Genomic DNA, 16,670 nt, shown 5'->3' with positions numbered 1-16,670 from the left:
TCACATTCATTCTGTATCATTTGTTTTGAACAGCTTTCTGTAGTAGGCAATACTATTATTTTTATCAATATTTTTAGATGAAGAAGCTGGCTCCAGATTTCCCATTTAATGGAAAATAGTGGACCTGAGATTTGACACCTGCTCTTCAGACTGTCAGTTCAGTACTCTTTACAGTTCTGTTGTAAGGAGGTTGGGCCACATTGTCAAATGTACTATAAGCCCAGGAATCTGGATTTGATTCTTGTCCCTTCTTACTAAACTATGAGGTCAAATTAAACAAATATGACAACGTGTTCATGGCCACTCCCCAAAAAGCCTCTCTATAGCACATCAGTTGAGAAGCTTAGCTAACGATCCATTTATGATAGTGGATTAACTAGCACCTATTTTCTAAATGGATGAGAGAAGCAGGAGAGTTAGAAAAAGCAGTTGGAGCCACAGGGACCCTGCCACCTCACACACAGATTTGTATTTGCCATGAATCCAAGAGCAGTAACCTGGCAAAAGAAAGTATATAAAATTTAATAATTCTTGAGAGAACTTTTCAAAGAAGAGAACCCTTGGGTGATGAGGCCAGAGGTTCTAGGCTTTCTCCACCCCAAAGAATGTTATGTCCCTAACATGCACAACCCTAAACCCTAGGCTGATTCTTGTCAGCAAAGATCACTCAGAGGAGGAACACTTAATTACGTTTTTCTGTAGGACTGTGTCTTCATTTTTGAGGGAAAACCCTTAGAATCAAGAGAGCTGAGACTGGAGGGCAAAATAGGAATGCAAATTGGCTTCAGTCCTCCTGCAGTCACACTCAGGTGTACTCTGAGACTCCTAGAAAAAAAATTCTAATATAAATAGATTCTAACCCACCTTCCTTAGGTCATTACTGTTCTCTTAGTGCACTTCACATTCTCTTATTATAGATCAGAGGAATTAAGGTTAAAAGAGAAGTAGAGATACATAAGGTCACACAATGATTCACTGAGGCAGGAAGGGTGGTCCTCAGATCCTTCAGTTTCTTGCTCTGTGCTCTTTATACTGTCTTGGCTCTGGCATTGAAGATAGAGTCAGGGCCCTTTTTAGAGGACACATCACATTGGCATCAACATCACACATAGGTCATATGGACCTAGCTTCCAGTCCTGCTTCTGCCACTTACTAGCTGGTGACTGTGGGTGAGTCACTCAATATGTCTGAGTCTTAATCCTCTCACCTCTAAAATAGAGTTAGTAGCTATCTAAAACTGTTTTGGCAAAATTAAAAACGGTAACATTTTTGTAGTTACCTTGAAGAGTACCAATAAAAACACAGCAAGTTTCTCTCTCTCCATTTTTCTTCTCAAGCAAGTATTACTCCTCGTTGTCACTTGGAATAGGCAGCGGATAGATTTAGGATATGCAGGGGAGGGAGGCAAATAAAACATTTACAGTATTACCATGGTTAAGTAGAAAGCATATGGCAGCATGCATTGAAACTGGGTTATAGGCTTTGTACAATCTTACATCTAGTCTGCTCTCTGGATCTCATTGTCCCTATCTGTAAAATGAGAAGTTTGGAGTGCATCATCTCTATAGAAGTTCTTGCCTGTTCTGATGTGCAAGAGTTTAAATAATAATAATGATAACTAAAATCTGTATAATGCTTTATGCTTTTTATGATATTCTCCCATCCATTATCTTATATGAGAATAGCACTGTCCTTCTGGACTAGAAATGAGGACACTGCTGATCTTGTCCCTGTGTTGACATGCACACATGGTATGACCTTAAGCAAGTCTCTATATTCTATAAATCTTAGTTTCTCAATTTGTAAAACAGATGGTATGAAAGTAGGACTAAATCAGTAAGTCTTTAACCTGTCCCATGAAGAAGCTCCTACAGAGTTTCTGTAAAGCATACCAAAATGCTGTGCCCACAGAAAAGGGGAGAAAAAGTGTGGCTTTTGGAGGGGCATTTTAAGTTTCTTGTGCCTGCTTCAGCAAATCAAGTTTAGTTTTAACTGTTCTGTTTATCAGGCTTCTATGTAATGTTCTGTTTGGAAAAAGAGTTTACTGAAAAAGAAAAAACTTGATTAGTTTTTTTTTTAGATTTGATATATAAGTGAGATCATGTAGTCTTTGTCATTGTATGTCTGGCCTATTTTACTTAGCATAATGGTCTTTCATGATGTCTCAAATAATAAAACCTCTTTTGGAAGGCTGTATAATATTCCATTTATCCAATGATGAACACTTAGGCACTTTCCATATCATAGCTGTTGCAAATAATGCTGAAGGTTATTATAATATAATTATATTATATAATATATAGTAATAATTATAATAATTATTATAATAATTATATTATAATATAATTTATAGAAGCAGAGAATAAGTGGTAGTTACCAGGCACTAGGGGACAGTTGGTGGGGCAAGGGGTGATATGCTTTTTCTAGTTAGGAGTAATAAGCTTTAATGATCTATTGCACAACATGGTAACCAAAGTTAATAATAATGTATTGTATATTTCAAATTGCTAAAAGTAGATTTTGAATATTCTCACCACAAGAATAATTGAGTAAAGTGATTGATATGTTAATTGGTTTGATTTAATATTTCTACAATATATCAAAACATCACATTCATGCCTCATAAATATGTACAATTATTTCTTCTCAATTAAATGTTTTAAAAACTTGGCTAGATGAGTTATAAGGCCTTATATGTTAAAATGGGATCCAACCAAATATACTGTTTGGTAACTCAGCTTTTGTTTTAATAAATAAGTATATCATAAACATATTTCTAAATTACAAAAAAAGACATCGAGTTCATCATCAATATCTACAGTATTCCCTCACCTGAATATAGAATAATTTATTTAATCATTCTCCTAATGTTCAATATTTAAAGACCTCCAATTTTCCATATTTAAATAATTCTGCAGTGAGCTACGTTTTTTAGTTTATCATATTATTTTCTTATAAAACATTCCTACAAGTGGAATTTCCAGTAAAAAGTTATACATATTTTTAATTCTCTTGAAATATATAGCAAAATTACTCTCTTAAAAATTTATACTCCCACCAGCAATACCTCTCCGCCAACATTTGGCATTTCATCTTTACCAGATTTATAAATAAAAACAACATTTAATTTGTATTTGTATCACTTCCAGGGGAATTGAACAATTTTCATGTTTGTCATTTCTATTTCTTCTTTAATTGCCTGCTCATGTCTGTTGTCCATTATTCTGTCAGACTGAATATCTTCATATATCAAGAATATTGACCATTGGTTTTAAATTCTTGATGCTAATAATTCTTCTCTGCTTGTAGCTTGTCTCTAAATTTTATTTAACATAATAAATTTAAATTATTTTCTAGGGAAATCTGTCAAAATGTTGATTTATGTCTTCTTCATTGTCATGCCTTAAAAACTCTTTATCTACCTTCAAAACTTATTTTATTTTATGTTTTCTAACAGCACCTCCATGATTTCCTCTTTTGTTGACATAATCCATCTGCAATTTAGATTTTTAACTAATAATTTAACTACTGATTACCAAATGTTTAACCAGTGGTTCTGACACCACTTAGTGAATAATTCATCTTTCCTTCACTGAATTGGGATGATGTGTTGGAGATACTGTGTCTGTTTGGGCCTTTCCTGGTTTCTTCCACCAGTTGACCTATACTGGAGTCACTATAAAACCAATACAGTTGTTACAGCTTAATAATACTTTAAATTCCTGGTAGGGAAAGTTTTATTGCCCTTCTTTTCCACAAATATCTTGGTAGTATCATACATTTTATTCCTCTAGATGAACTTTGGGATTATTTTGTCAAGATTTTGTTTATGTTGTTTTAAATGTATAGGTGTCATGTGAGGAGAACTGAAATCCTTGCACTATTGCATCTTCTCATCCAGGAACATGGTTCACCTTACTATTTAATTCAAGTCTTCTCCTAAATACTTCAGTAAAGTTTAAAAAAAATTTTTTTCACATCGATCCTGCATTAATACTCACTCTATAAAGCATGAGAAATTCTACATTCTTCATTCTTCTTTGTGGTTAACAATGAAGATGATAACTCAACCCTTTCTTTACTTCCATAATGGATAATTTAACTAATAATTGGTAATTGCCTATCTTACTTCTACTCCAAGTGGTATTTTTTAGAATGAATAAACTGAAAAAAGTTCAATCAGACTTTAACTTCTACTGCATGGGAACACTTGACTATGACACATGACAACAGAAATAGAGAAAAATCTTAAGGGGGTCTCACGGCATTAGTTTCTGGTGGAGCTTTGAATCATACTTAAGGTTTATGATGAAATAATAAAATCATGAAAAAAGATGCATAATACCATCAGGGAGACAAGAATTTCAGAACCAGCTGACCTATAGAGTACTTCATGCCAGCCATTATGTGACCAGTCACAATAGTCAAGGGTTTGTAGTTATTGTAATAAGACAGTTTTAAAGCATTTAAATAAGTGGTCTGTTTGCACTAGGATGTGGTCTTATCTGCTTCAATATGAGAAAGGAATTGTATACTTCATCAGTCATTTCAAAATAAAGTTTTGTGAGACCTTGATTACAGGTTGTTGAGGAATTTTTGCTGTTGAAAGTCAGCAGTGCCAAAGAGCAAAGTTTAATGGTTGTATTATGAGATGACAGGGATTGGGATAACAGTTTGTTTTTTCTGAGTTAATCATTCAGTAATCTGCTGTACAGCATAGGATGCTTCTAAAACCACCTTGGAGCAGGACCAGATCCTTTTCACTTTTCTGTCAACTGAACATACAGAAGGTACTCACAGGCCATATACTTTACAGACAAAGAACAAAGATCCTTGACTCACTTAGAAAGAATGCTTTGTCTTCAGACTATAACCACCTACACCATGTCTTTCCTGAAGGTAATTTTCAGATTTTGTACTGGCTCTGCAAGCTTATTGTAGCTGGGTGGATTTCAATACTTTATGTCCATTTTCATGAGTTTGCATATTTGTTCCTCTGTGTATCTGTGGTGACTTCAAGTGTGTAGAATAGTGATCTTTGTTACTATGCTAGCTTCAAAGGACTTCTTTTGTTCTTTTGTTTGCCATGGTTGACCATACAAAATGGGCTTTAGCTCTGTTTGATTTTTTTTTTTTTTGTACCGGGGATCAAACTAAGGACCTTTTGCTTGTGAGGCAGGCATGGCACTGCTGAGCTAAATCCCCGATCCTACCTCTGTTTGATTTTTATAACATGCAGATTTGAGAGTATGATCATTAGCAATTTAAAAACAGTTAAGAATCCCATGGAATTCTCTCTTATGAACATTTTACCTGTACTGATTGTTATGGCTTGTGTCTAGATGTCCCCCCAAAGCCTCATGAAGCGATAGGTGGGGCTTTTTCAGAGTGAGTGGATCTAAAGTGTGTGATGCTGTGATTAAGGGCATATGATTACTAAATTAGTCCACTGACTGGTTTGGCACCCACCCTAAGCCGGGTAGCCTAGATAGAATACAAATGAGGCAGAAAGAAGCTGCTATTATTGCTTGTCGCTTGCTTGCTACTTCCCATCTGTCTGATCTGCTTTGCCATGAACTGTTTCTCCCTGTGATGCCCCTTTGTCCTGCCGCCCTGCCTTGGAGCCAGCCAACTATGGACTAAAACTTCTACAAACTATGAGCCAAATAAACCTTTCTTCCCTTAACTTTGGGTGTTGGGTATTTTATCTCAACAACAAGAAAAGTAACTAAGACACTGGTGTTCTGGAAAAGATATATCTTATTAATTCAAGTATGATTCCATGGCTGATTGCAGGTGTCAGTAGGAGGGTACATTAGCTGAGCCCAAGTCTCTGCTGTGCCATGCTAAAAGAGAATCAATTTCCACAACTGATTATTTTCTCATGGGCATTCCTGGCTTTTAGTAAAGATATAGCATCTTGTTTTAAAAACTAGTGAGTAGTCCTAATAATGGTGTTATCAGCAGGACCCGAATTGTTTAACCTTGAAAAACAACCTGCAAAAACCAAACAGTATAGCACTGAATTAAACCATCTTGCTTTAAAATCCGTGTGATCAAATTGTCTGGGACCATTATCTGTCTACTTCTCTCATATGGTAGTATATATCATCATGCCTTTTTTGCCTAGAAACACTCGATATGTTTCATTGTCTACTCTTGTATTTATTTTCCCAGGAAAACAGAAGTACTTGTGTGCCAGTAGAAATGATTGCACCATTGATAAATTCCGAAGGAAAAATTGTCCATCTTGTCGTCTCCGGAAATGCTACGAAGCAGGGATGACTCTGGGAGGTATGATACATTTCTTTCTCTTTCTCCTTGTCCTTCTCCTGCCTACTCCCTCTATTCTTAAGTTATCTCTTTAAGCCAGATTTTCTTCTTTGATACTTCCAAGGGGACCAGCCATGATCTAAGTGCAGGCTGAATCTTTCATATCCAATGTAGCCATCACCCAGCTGGTCCCTTTATCCTTAAACATGCCACCCATGACCCTGGGGTTCAATATAGGAGTAGGAGGTGTGAAGTAGGTATCAGGAACCAACAGAGGGTGATTGCGGCTGGATTATACTGGGCAGGGTTCCCCAGGATCACAATTGTACTGGCCTGATGCTGTTTGATGGTAGCCAGGATACGGGAAATAAGGAATCTGGAACAGTCACAGGTGCAGGATGACCCAGGCACAGGCTGGTTCTGAACACCTAGGAATATCCCTCAGCAAACTGCTACCTATATTGTAGAGCCAGGCATCTGGAACATGAAGCTGCCTCTGTTTGAAGCATGTGACTAGGCTGCCAAACAGAGCCAATTTCCTATCACACATATCCCAGGGATGAGCAGGCCTTTTAATCATTTCCTTTTTTTTACAAATCTAGTGATCATTTCCAAAATCATTTTTTTCAGTAGTGCAGTAGCTCGATACATCTCTTTCAAGGGTGACCCTCTATCATAAGGCTATCTTCCCCTAAGCCTGTGGTTACCATGAGCATTGTCACATTCCAGAGTTGTTTGACACCAGTTGATGTACATTTATATTTCCCCCTTCCAAATTCCTCATCCCTTCATGTTTATATCTGCCCAATACCAGGGTCCTTCCTGCTGCCTGCTGCTTCCAAAAAGATTATTTTTTCATCAGAAAAGCAAGCTCATTAGTCTACTTTGATTTAGAAATGGAACTCAAAGAAAGACAAGCCTATTTGCATGCCTGAAACTATATCCTTATACCTGATTATTCATTATCAGCTTAGAAAATCCAAGTACATGGAATCCAGCCTTCTTTCCTCTCCTCTTAAGACTAATTTTGAGCAATTGTCCATCTCTGGCTTTCTGTAAGGTGCCAATACCTTGCCTGCTTATATGGACATTTGTAGACAGCAACTTGTTTTATGACTCTGGAGTAAGGCCATATGAATATCTCCATGCAGATAAGTATATATCATCCCCTCATAGATCAGTAGTATTACATAAACAGATAAATGTACCTCAAACAAATTGACCCAGGCTTGAATTGAAATCAACAGAAACACTTTAAAATATGTCTTAATACTCAAAATCATCCCATAAAGATCCCCTGTGAGTAGCTTTTCAGGCAGCTACCTCAAATGAGACTCAAATATTTGAAAAAAAAATCAATCCTGTTTTTGCTGGCTTAATATACTTAAGAGAAATTCTACAATTTTGGACTGCAGTGGGGGGCAGGGACACACCGGTCTAAAGTGAGGAGCACAGAAGGAACGTCAGGAAAAGTGACAAAGGCATCAAAACCAGGAAGTTTTCTCCATATGAATGTTCCAAGTCCAAGGCAAGGCTTCTATCACACTCAACTTCTAAGTATTAGCTTTCTGTGAATTATGTGTAAGAGATGAGGGCTCCCAGGTAGAGAAGTCCTTGGCTTGCCATCTCTGGTAGGAATGGTGAGCCTATTTTGATGTAGGTAAAATTTAATGGCAATAAAAGTCCTCATAACATTTGATTCTGAATTTTATTTCAGTATCTTTTATTATAAACCGGTCTCGTGATAAGATTACAGTGAACTCCATTTGAAAAGGACAGGCTCCTGTAAAACAGATGATGTCATTACACTATCTAGCATTTAGACTTAAGGTTGTAAATTAATTTATTGGGAAAAATGGTATAGTAAGTTTTCAAATTGGTTTACTGTGTAGAGTGCTCAGATATGAGTGGGCTTGAGTACCACAATGAAGACAAGCTATAAATGCTGTGGCTGGCTTTCATTTCAGTTCCATTCCTACGGTATTTATTGAATGTCTGCTGTGTACAAGACACCGTGCTAGGCATTAGAGCTCAGGCTGGCAAACTTTAAGAAATGCTCACAAGATGCAAGAATTCTTGATGTGGTGTAAATGGCCTTGCCTTTGGAATCAGACAGACCTAGGTTAAAAATCCTAGCTCCATTATTTACTGTGTACTCTCTGAGCCTCAGTTTCTTTGCCGGAAGTTTGAAGATAGCACCCTCACAGAGTTAGTCAGGATCAGATGATATGATGAATGTGAACATATTTGGTAAATGACAAAGTGTTAGACACATGTGGGGGTGTTGTTATGACAGTGAGATCACTAGTAATTTAACTGGGAAGGCTATTCTTACCACTTTGCAATGTCTTTTAACCTGAATAACTTGGCATGCCCTCTAATATGTAACAGTTCTCACAGGTAGAGGATCTCCAGAAATTACTCTTAATCAACTCACATTGAAAATTACCACCTTGAACCTGTTTGGAAGCTGATTTTAATAATGAGAAAAGTACATGTTATGTTCAAGCACTGTGTCAGGAAAACCCCAGTGTTTACCCACTTATACCATTGCTTGAAAATCAAGCTTCTGTATTTTGCTAAAGTATATCCACATTCTCTGCTTTCTTGCCACAGATCCCTCTCAAGTTTATTGCTAATTTCAAATTCAGTGTGTACCACACCTTTACCCAGAAAATGAAGAAAAGAAAGAAAGCATTAATATACAGTGGCTCTTGAGAATATTTTAGCAATAAACTTCCATTTTCATAAGATTTGGCTTTAGCATAAACATTTTGATCACCTCAAAAAAGAATTCATATAATTTAATTTCCTTCTCAGCAGTCAAATCAAAATTATATATGTCCCCAAATGGCAACTATAGGAATATGGCCTTAGGCAAGTCCCTTCTCTCTTTTGAACCTCCATTTTCCCATCATAAATTGGGAGAGTGGACTTCACCAAGAACCTTTCTGGTCCTAACATTTCTGAATTTATATCTAAAGCCACACAGAAAGGATTATAAGTTCATCTGTTTTTCTTAGATTGCCTTTTCCCTCTTCCAAGAAGTGTAGATACTCAAGACATGAGAGCTTTAATTGGCATATTAATTTTAACTACCTCCATTCACACTTACACAAAGTACATTATGTGTCTAAAAGTAGGCTGAATTGATAGATTATCAGAGAAGTAGATGGCAGAAGGTATGTCCCAGTATCTTAGAAAAGCTGGCACTCTGTAGCTGATGGCTGCTTGGTCTCAAGGTATCAAGATTCATAATCTGGCTTTCTCTACAATTTTCCATTCACTGGTGATCAGAGCTACTTATTGAAGAGATGCTTAATACATATAGCAATTTCTTTCTGCTTCTAGGTCTATCTACCTGTGTTCCTTGCTTCCCTGCTTAGCAGTTATTGTTTCTGAAAGGATCATTAGGTAGTTGGATTCTTAGGATGCTTCCCTTAAAGATCATCTACAGGCTCTCAACTGTCCATCTAGAACAAAGACAGGTCTTTCTTTTTATATTATCCATTTCTAGTTACTTTTGAAAACTACATAGTGCTAATTGCCTCAAGAATTTAACTCCCTTACGTGTTGTTCATTTAAGAAAATGCTTATAAATATAATTGTCCAGATAGAGGCCATCCTTCTTGTAAATTAGCTGTGACATTTTCACAGCCCATAATTAGAATGAATGCACAACCATCTCTCACTTTTCCTTGCATTTCTGAAGGATATTCCCAATTGCTAACATAAAATGAGAAAGATTTGCCTTTCATGCCATGTTCTCTAGTGATCCCTTTCCTCCTTCCCACTTTTCTCCTATTCCTGCCCAAATGCTATTTCTTATTATGTTTTGAAACTCATGTGTTCTCAACTTTTAGTAAATAACATTAGACCCTGTTTACTCCTTCTTCTCCTGGACCATGGAAGGTTGTAGGCCTTTCAGGAATTTCAGGTGGCAGACAAACCCCAGCAGAAGAGAAGGAACATGGAGCCCCAGTGCATGTGAGACTCTGAGGTGTGCAGCATTTCCTTCAAAAATTATTTGAGAAGTCTCTTTCCTACTAAGAAATTGAACTCTGCATCTGACCATAAAAACTTAACACATCTGCAGGTTTTAACATCCTATATGAATTCTCTATTTGGGAGGATGTCTCAGAGAGGTTCTAACCATGGTCTGATTCATCATGAATGGTGTGAACATCCGTGCAGATTCCAGTATGGAAGAGTGTCCTGATACCAGCTGTTTTGTCATTCTGCATTCTCAAGAGAAGCTCATCATTGCTACTTCTAGATCACATGTTCTGGATGAAAGAAAGTGATTCCAATGCTGAAATAGCATATATGACATGGTTCTTCACAGCATCCATTCATTCTTCTTATCCATCCATCCTTCCAACCAGCCACAAATCTAGTGCTTTGATCTTTCCATTCATTCATTGACTTATTTATCCATTTAAAAAATATGTACCAGACAGTATACTAAGCACTTGGGGGAAGCAGAGCTGAATAAGACATGATATTTACTTATAAAGTTAAACAAGGGAAAACAATGACCATGAATATGCACCTGAACCTTAAAGGATAAATAGGAAATTTGGGGGAATTTTAGTGAGATGGGAGGGAAAGGACATTCAAGACAAAGAGCACAGATTGAATAAAGACACAAAGACATGAAAAATTCATTGAGGATTTAAGGAACAGCAAGTAGTTTAATGTGGCCAGCAATGAGAAAATGGGAAAAGCAAGCTGTAACTACATTTAAAATGAACTTGGTGGTTGTGTTCACAAGCTTGGATTTTAGGCATTAGAAGACTTATGAACATGAGACAGGCATAACCACGTATCATATTATTTGCATGTTTGGTTTTTAAAAAGATAATTGGTAGAACCATGAATATCATACTAGTGCAGGTTTAAATTTCAGAAAGTGAGATAGTAGGCTATGTAGTGAGAAATTCCTAAGGTCATGTTTTGCTAAATTCTTAAGCTTGGTTCTTGGATCTGGTTATCTCCACTTAGGCCTGTCTGCATATCAAAAGCCTTGGTCTAGGCCAGCGTTTCCCCAGTGTGGGTTCTAAGAAAACTCTTTGCGTGGTGTGATCTATGAAAAATCATTTCTGTAGTCAAATAAGTAAAAGAAACCTGCATATTATTGTCATTTTGGTAAGATTTACAAAGTATATTAGTATATTGCAGGTCCCGATGAGTACTGCAGTAAAGTAACCTGAGAAGTACCCTGAGAAGCTTTTCTAGACTGATTTTAACCACAGGTCCCCTCCTTTCACATAAAATCTATTAACATCTTATCAAAAGACTATTCTCTGGAATACACTTTAGAAAACATAGGTATAAATAAAGACCCTATCCTGTAAGCAAATAATACAATCAACCCAGGAAATCCATTTTGCAGATATGTGTGTCACTGTTTATCAGGAGAATCAGTCAAGAATGATCAAGAGCAGACTATCCTCAGCATGTCTAAAGTATGTATATGCACCCTTGGCTACTGAATCTAGTAAAGTATACCATGTCATATCTGTAGCACTGTTTTCACATACAAAGGTAAAAAGCAGCCTAGGTCAAAACACAGTGTTACTAAGTCACCTAATGGCTGTAGGCACATAATTCTGTCTGTCTCAAGGAGCATGCTAGACAAATTATTTCTAAGAAGTAGAGTAAACTCTAGCATCACAGATTGATCAGTAAAATATTTTGGTTATCTAGACATTTCCCTCTAGATTTAACAGTCCCATCATTTACTCTCTGGCCAGCGTCTTGACATGGTGCTATCATGTAATCTCACTGCTAAAATGGGAAGCCTAGAAATCACCCAATGACTAAATCCCTTCCACCTCTTGTTTAACAGGCACCAAATGTCATAAAGAACTAGCAATCTGTGGTTCCACCGCCTGCTTTACAAGCGCAAGGTCCTGAGTTCGATCTCCGGTACCTAAAAAAAAAAATTAGCAATTTGGAACTCAGTTACCTAGATTTACTTTCTTTTCCTCTGACTCCTTAGAAAGGACTCTTGAGGTCCTAAGGGTGGAGATGCAAGCAGTATCAGTTCTGAGAATTGCTATCTCCCACACACAATTCTCAGATACCTGAGTACTCTGACATATGTGCATAATGAAGACATGCACAGAGGAGCAAAATTGTCCTATGAATTTTGGCAACAATGTGCACAGTGTATGACTGAGCACTCAGAACCTCAGAGGTTCTTTTTGTTTTTAAAACAATGTCCTGCAGTACAGTGGAAATAATGTGATGAACTTAAATACAGGCCTTGTTTCTAAGCCCTGACTCTGGCACTTTCATACCTTGATGACCTTTGGCAAATCCTTAACTTTATCTGAGCCTCAATTTCTCCAACTACAGTGTGGTAATAATAAAATCTTTTAGAATTGCTAAAGTGTATTTTTAAATGGTACATAGTAGACACACAATAAATATCACTGTGCCACTATTCATTCTTTTTTGGAGGATACTTGGAGCTTCTCTGTGTTCCTGAGTATCACTGTGAATTCTTCTTTCTTTGCTATATCGATATTGCTTTTCGATCTTATTCCTTGGTTCCTTGGTCTTTGAATCACCTTGAAATCTTTTCTTCATGACCTACATCACCACCACTTCACTTGAGCAATTACATATTTGGAGATACTTTGGGAGGGATATATATATTTCTTTGTCTTTTTTTTTTTTTGGTACCGGGGATCAAACTCTGGTCCTTGGATATATACCTTTCTGTATTAATCAGTATTCCCATCACCGGGACATAAAACCCAATACCCACAATGTAAAGAAGGAATTTGGCTCAGATTTTAGAGGATTCAGTCCTTTGTCAACTGGCTCCAAGGCAGAAATGGCATATAGTAGAAGGCCATGGCAGAAGAATGCTGGTCATTTCCTGAAAACCAAAAAACAGAGCACCAGGGAAAAAAGGACAAAGAACCAGATATAGTCCCCCAAGTTCATGCTGTAAAACTCACCCAAACACACCTAGAAGTGTGCTTATCTAATCTGCTAGGCATCTCTTAATCTAGTCAAGCTGAAAATCACAATGAGCAGTCACAATTGTCCATTGTCAATTTAACAACCAAGCACATCTCATCAAACCATACTTAATCTCCAAACAAAAATAATAGCAAGCTCAATAATTCTGCCTAATGTGATACAACTATCCTGTGTACAACTGAAAATGCATTAATCCATTCTCCAAAGTTTCAACAGTTTCAGGATTACTCAAAAGTCCAAGTTAGTCTCCTCTGAGACTCAAGACAAACTCTTTTTAGTTGTGAACTCTAGTAAAATTTTTTAAAAAGAAAATTATAGGGCCAGGGATTTAGCTCAGTGGTTCTGCCACCTGCATTGCAAGCGCAAGGTCCTGAGTTTGATCCCCGGTACAAAAAAAAAAAAAGCAAATTATATATTTCCAATATACAATGAATGGTACAAGGTAAATAATCTCACTCTAAAGAGAGGCTTGGAGGAATAGAAAAGAATAGAACCAAACCAAGACCAAAGCCCCGAAGGGCAAACATTACGTCTCATAACTATGTTCAGCATCAGGGGCACATGTGATAAAATGTGAATTCCAAAGGGCTTGGGCTCCCCTACCTCCATGGCCTTGCTGGTTGTGGCCCTCATGGCCTTTCTGTTTGTGCTTTGGGTCTGCAGTTTTTCTCAGCAAACTTCTCACAGTCCTGGCATCCTTGACTTCCTGGATTCTCCATTACACCTTTGGCTTCATTTCCATAGCTTTATGCACCCTACTCTCAGGGTCATATTATCTGGCCTTCCAGGCCTTCCTTTGAAGTCTAGGTAGAAGTTTCCATGACCTCACAACTCTTTTCATTCTACTTTCTATGTTTGTTTGCTTTGGTTTTTTGGTACCGGGAATCGAACTCAGGTCCTTGCACTTGCACAGCAGGTGGCGAAACCACTGAGCCAAATCCCCAGCCCTCATTCTACTTTCTTGAACAAATGTCATCACATAAATGACGCAGCATGGGAATTAGCCAGGCACCTGAATGATTGGGTGTGGTAAATGAATCCAGGGAAATGAGTATTTTAGGTGACTCTTTTCAAATAGGTGGTCCAAGGACTCTTTTGTCAAGTAAAAAATTACAATTTTGTACCCTTAAACCAGCAATGGATGGGATCTTGACATTTATTGAGATGCTTAAAAGGTATCTTTCTTCTTGTCTCATTTCAAAGTATTTGGTGCTTTATGATGGTGCTAATCTCTTCAGCAATCACACCTCCTTTGGTCTCAACTTTACACATGGTTTCTTTGGTGCCAAAATTTAAGGTTTTCAAAATTTTGTGCTCTACTTTTGCCCCAGATTATTATTATAAATCTAGCGGAAAGCAGCCAGGAATATATTTGACACAGCTTGAATGCTAGGCTACCTTCAAATTCCCTCTGTCAAATGAATTAATTCAATGCCTTTAAAATCAGCTTTTTACAAAGGCTTAGGACATAGGCAAAATGTAGATGGGTTCTTTATTAGAATGTAACGTGAATGGTCTCTAGGCCAAATCTCAGTAGTCCTTATTCCCATCTGAATCCTCATGAGCCTTGCCTTTACTGTTCACATTCCTGTCAGCATTCTGGTCTTCTGAGCTCTGGCCAAAAGTACCCATCAGGCTCTGCTTATGGCATTATAAGGCTTCACTACCCTGCATCTCCAAACATTTCCAAACTCCTCCTACAAACTAGTTCTAAAGGCTTCAGAACCACATAGTCAGTAGTCACAGAAACAACCCCACGTCTCTGGTAGCAATCTTCTGTATTATTCAGCTTTTCCATCGCTGGGACATAACACTCAACACTCACAACATAAAAGAGAAGAGGTTTAAGCGGCCTCATGATTTTGGAAGATACAGTCCATGGCTCGCTGGCTTCAGGGCAGAAATAGCATGGTAAAATGGTAGTAGAGGAACATTGCTCACTTCATGGTGTCCTATAAGTAGAATTAGGGAACAGCACCAAACAGAAAGGGCTAGGAAGCAGATATTGCCCCCAAGGTCATGCCCCCATGGTCCACCAAAAACCCCTGGAAGTGTGCTTTACTAATCTGCTATGTACCTCTGAATCTATTCAAATTTATAATCATGATTAATGGTCACAGTCTCTCTAATTGTAGTGCTCACAGAAACTTGTGTATGGAGAGACCAGACTGCATCTCTTAATTCTCCCTAATCAAACTATGTTGTACACTGTCTTGGAACATTTGCTTTTAGAAAACTATGGTTAGAGGTAAAGAAGTTTTCCTAATCATAAAAACTGATAATACCCCAAGTCTCATACTTGAGTATCTCATTTGTAAAATTTATACTTAAAATTTAAGAGGTTTTAAATGTAATAGCAGTAGAAAGATTTTATTGTTGTTTCCTTTTGTTAAATGCTCCAAAGACTCCAGTTGTTCCTGAAAGAGTAAAATAATGTCATAAGCAATATCTTTTACAGATGACAGACAGAAAGTGAAAAATGCACAGCACACAATAATCCAAGTGTTTTTCAAATATAACAACTCTGGGGGAAAAGTTTTCATTTTTTACTGGTTTGACAACATTCTACTTTTGATTTGTGCCTCCTATTATTACAAATTGTAAGCTACATTCCTTTAGATCACAAAAGTTTAAAATATTTTCATATTTTACTGTACTCATACATAGACAGTTTACCTGAGCAAGATGCTCTTTTAAAAACTTTTGGACAGAGATGAGATCTTTGTAGATCATGTTGCTCAGAAGTAGAAGTAAGACAAAATATGCTAGTACTTAGAAACTAGTGTAGCATTCAGATTAACTGTCTTGATAATAATTTCATGACAACAGATATCTAAGAAGTAATCTACAAATGGCATGGCTACCCTGGGTCACCTCATTTGGAATTAGGTTCCATTCTCCTCAGTTCAGTTAATCTGTGGTAAACTTTTTAGATCTCTTAACCCAGGCATATAAATGTCTTCTTTTCCCCAGTTTAATATCTCATTGGATTAACCCCTCTGTGGCTGAAGTGAGAATTAATCATTGAGGAACATTTTAGCCTTCTAAAAGTCAGCTGTTAAAGACATGTAAGCACTGAGATGTACCTGCAGAAAACTTGGGCTGGAATGTGAAATTAAGAAGAAAGTATGAATCTTAACCAAGATGAAAAGTCCCCAGTCCAAGCCTGTGCAGTGAGGTGCTATGCTGTCCACAATGAAACTGGCAGAGACCGAGGACTCTTCCCCAAGATGAAACATTAAGCATGGAAGCTTTGACTAATGAGCTGTTAGGCACAGAGAAATTAATTTCAAAGCGTTTCTATGTTCAGGCTGAGTAATAATGTCGGCAGTATTAGAAAATTGTTTGGTTGCTGCAAGAAATTCAGAAGACCTACAGTAAAGTGTCTTGAGTGGCTA

The 16,670-nt window shown here is 37.3% G+C and overlaps 1 protein-coding gene across 2 annotated transcripts in view; it reads left to right on the top strand.

The window, feature by feature from the left end:
- Positions 1-16,670, top strand: part of Ar (androgen receptor) — a 195,012-nt gene that overhangs the window by 149,847 nt on the left and 28,495 nt on the right. For both annotated transcript variants that reach the window (XM_087203212.1, XM_004871777.3), the window contains exon 3: positions 6,178-6,294. In XM_087203212.1, the coding sequence (XP_087059338.1) occupies positions 6,178-6,294 (117 nt within the window). The remainder of the gene's footprint in view (positions 1-6,177; positions 6,295-16,670) is intronic.

Source organism: Heterocephalus glaber, unplaced genomic scaffold (assembly GCF_053883595.1).
Source record: "Heterocephalus glaber isolate CG9 unplaced genomic scaffold, H.glaber_assembly_v1.0 deba00001790, whole genome shotgun sequence".
NCBI classification, from domain to species: Eukaryota; Metazoa; Chordata; class Mammalia; order Rodentia; family Bathyergidae; genus Heterocephalus; species Heterocephalus glaber.
Note: the sequence above shows the minus strand (reverse complement) of the source record. Positions and strands in the feature narration are given on the sequence as shown.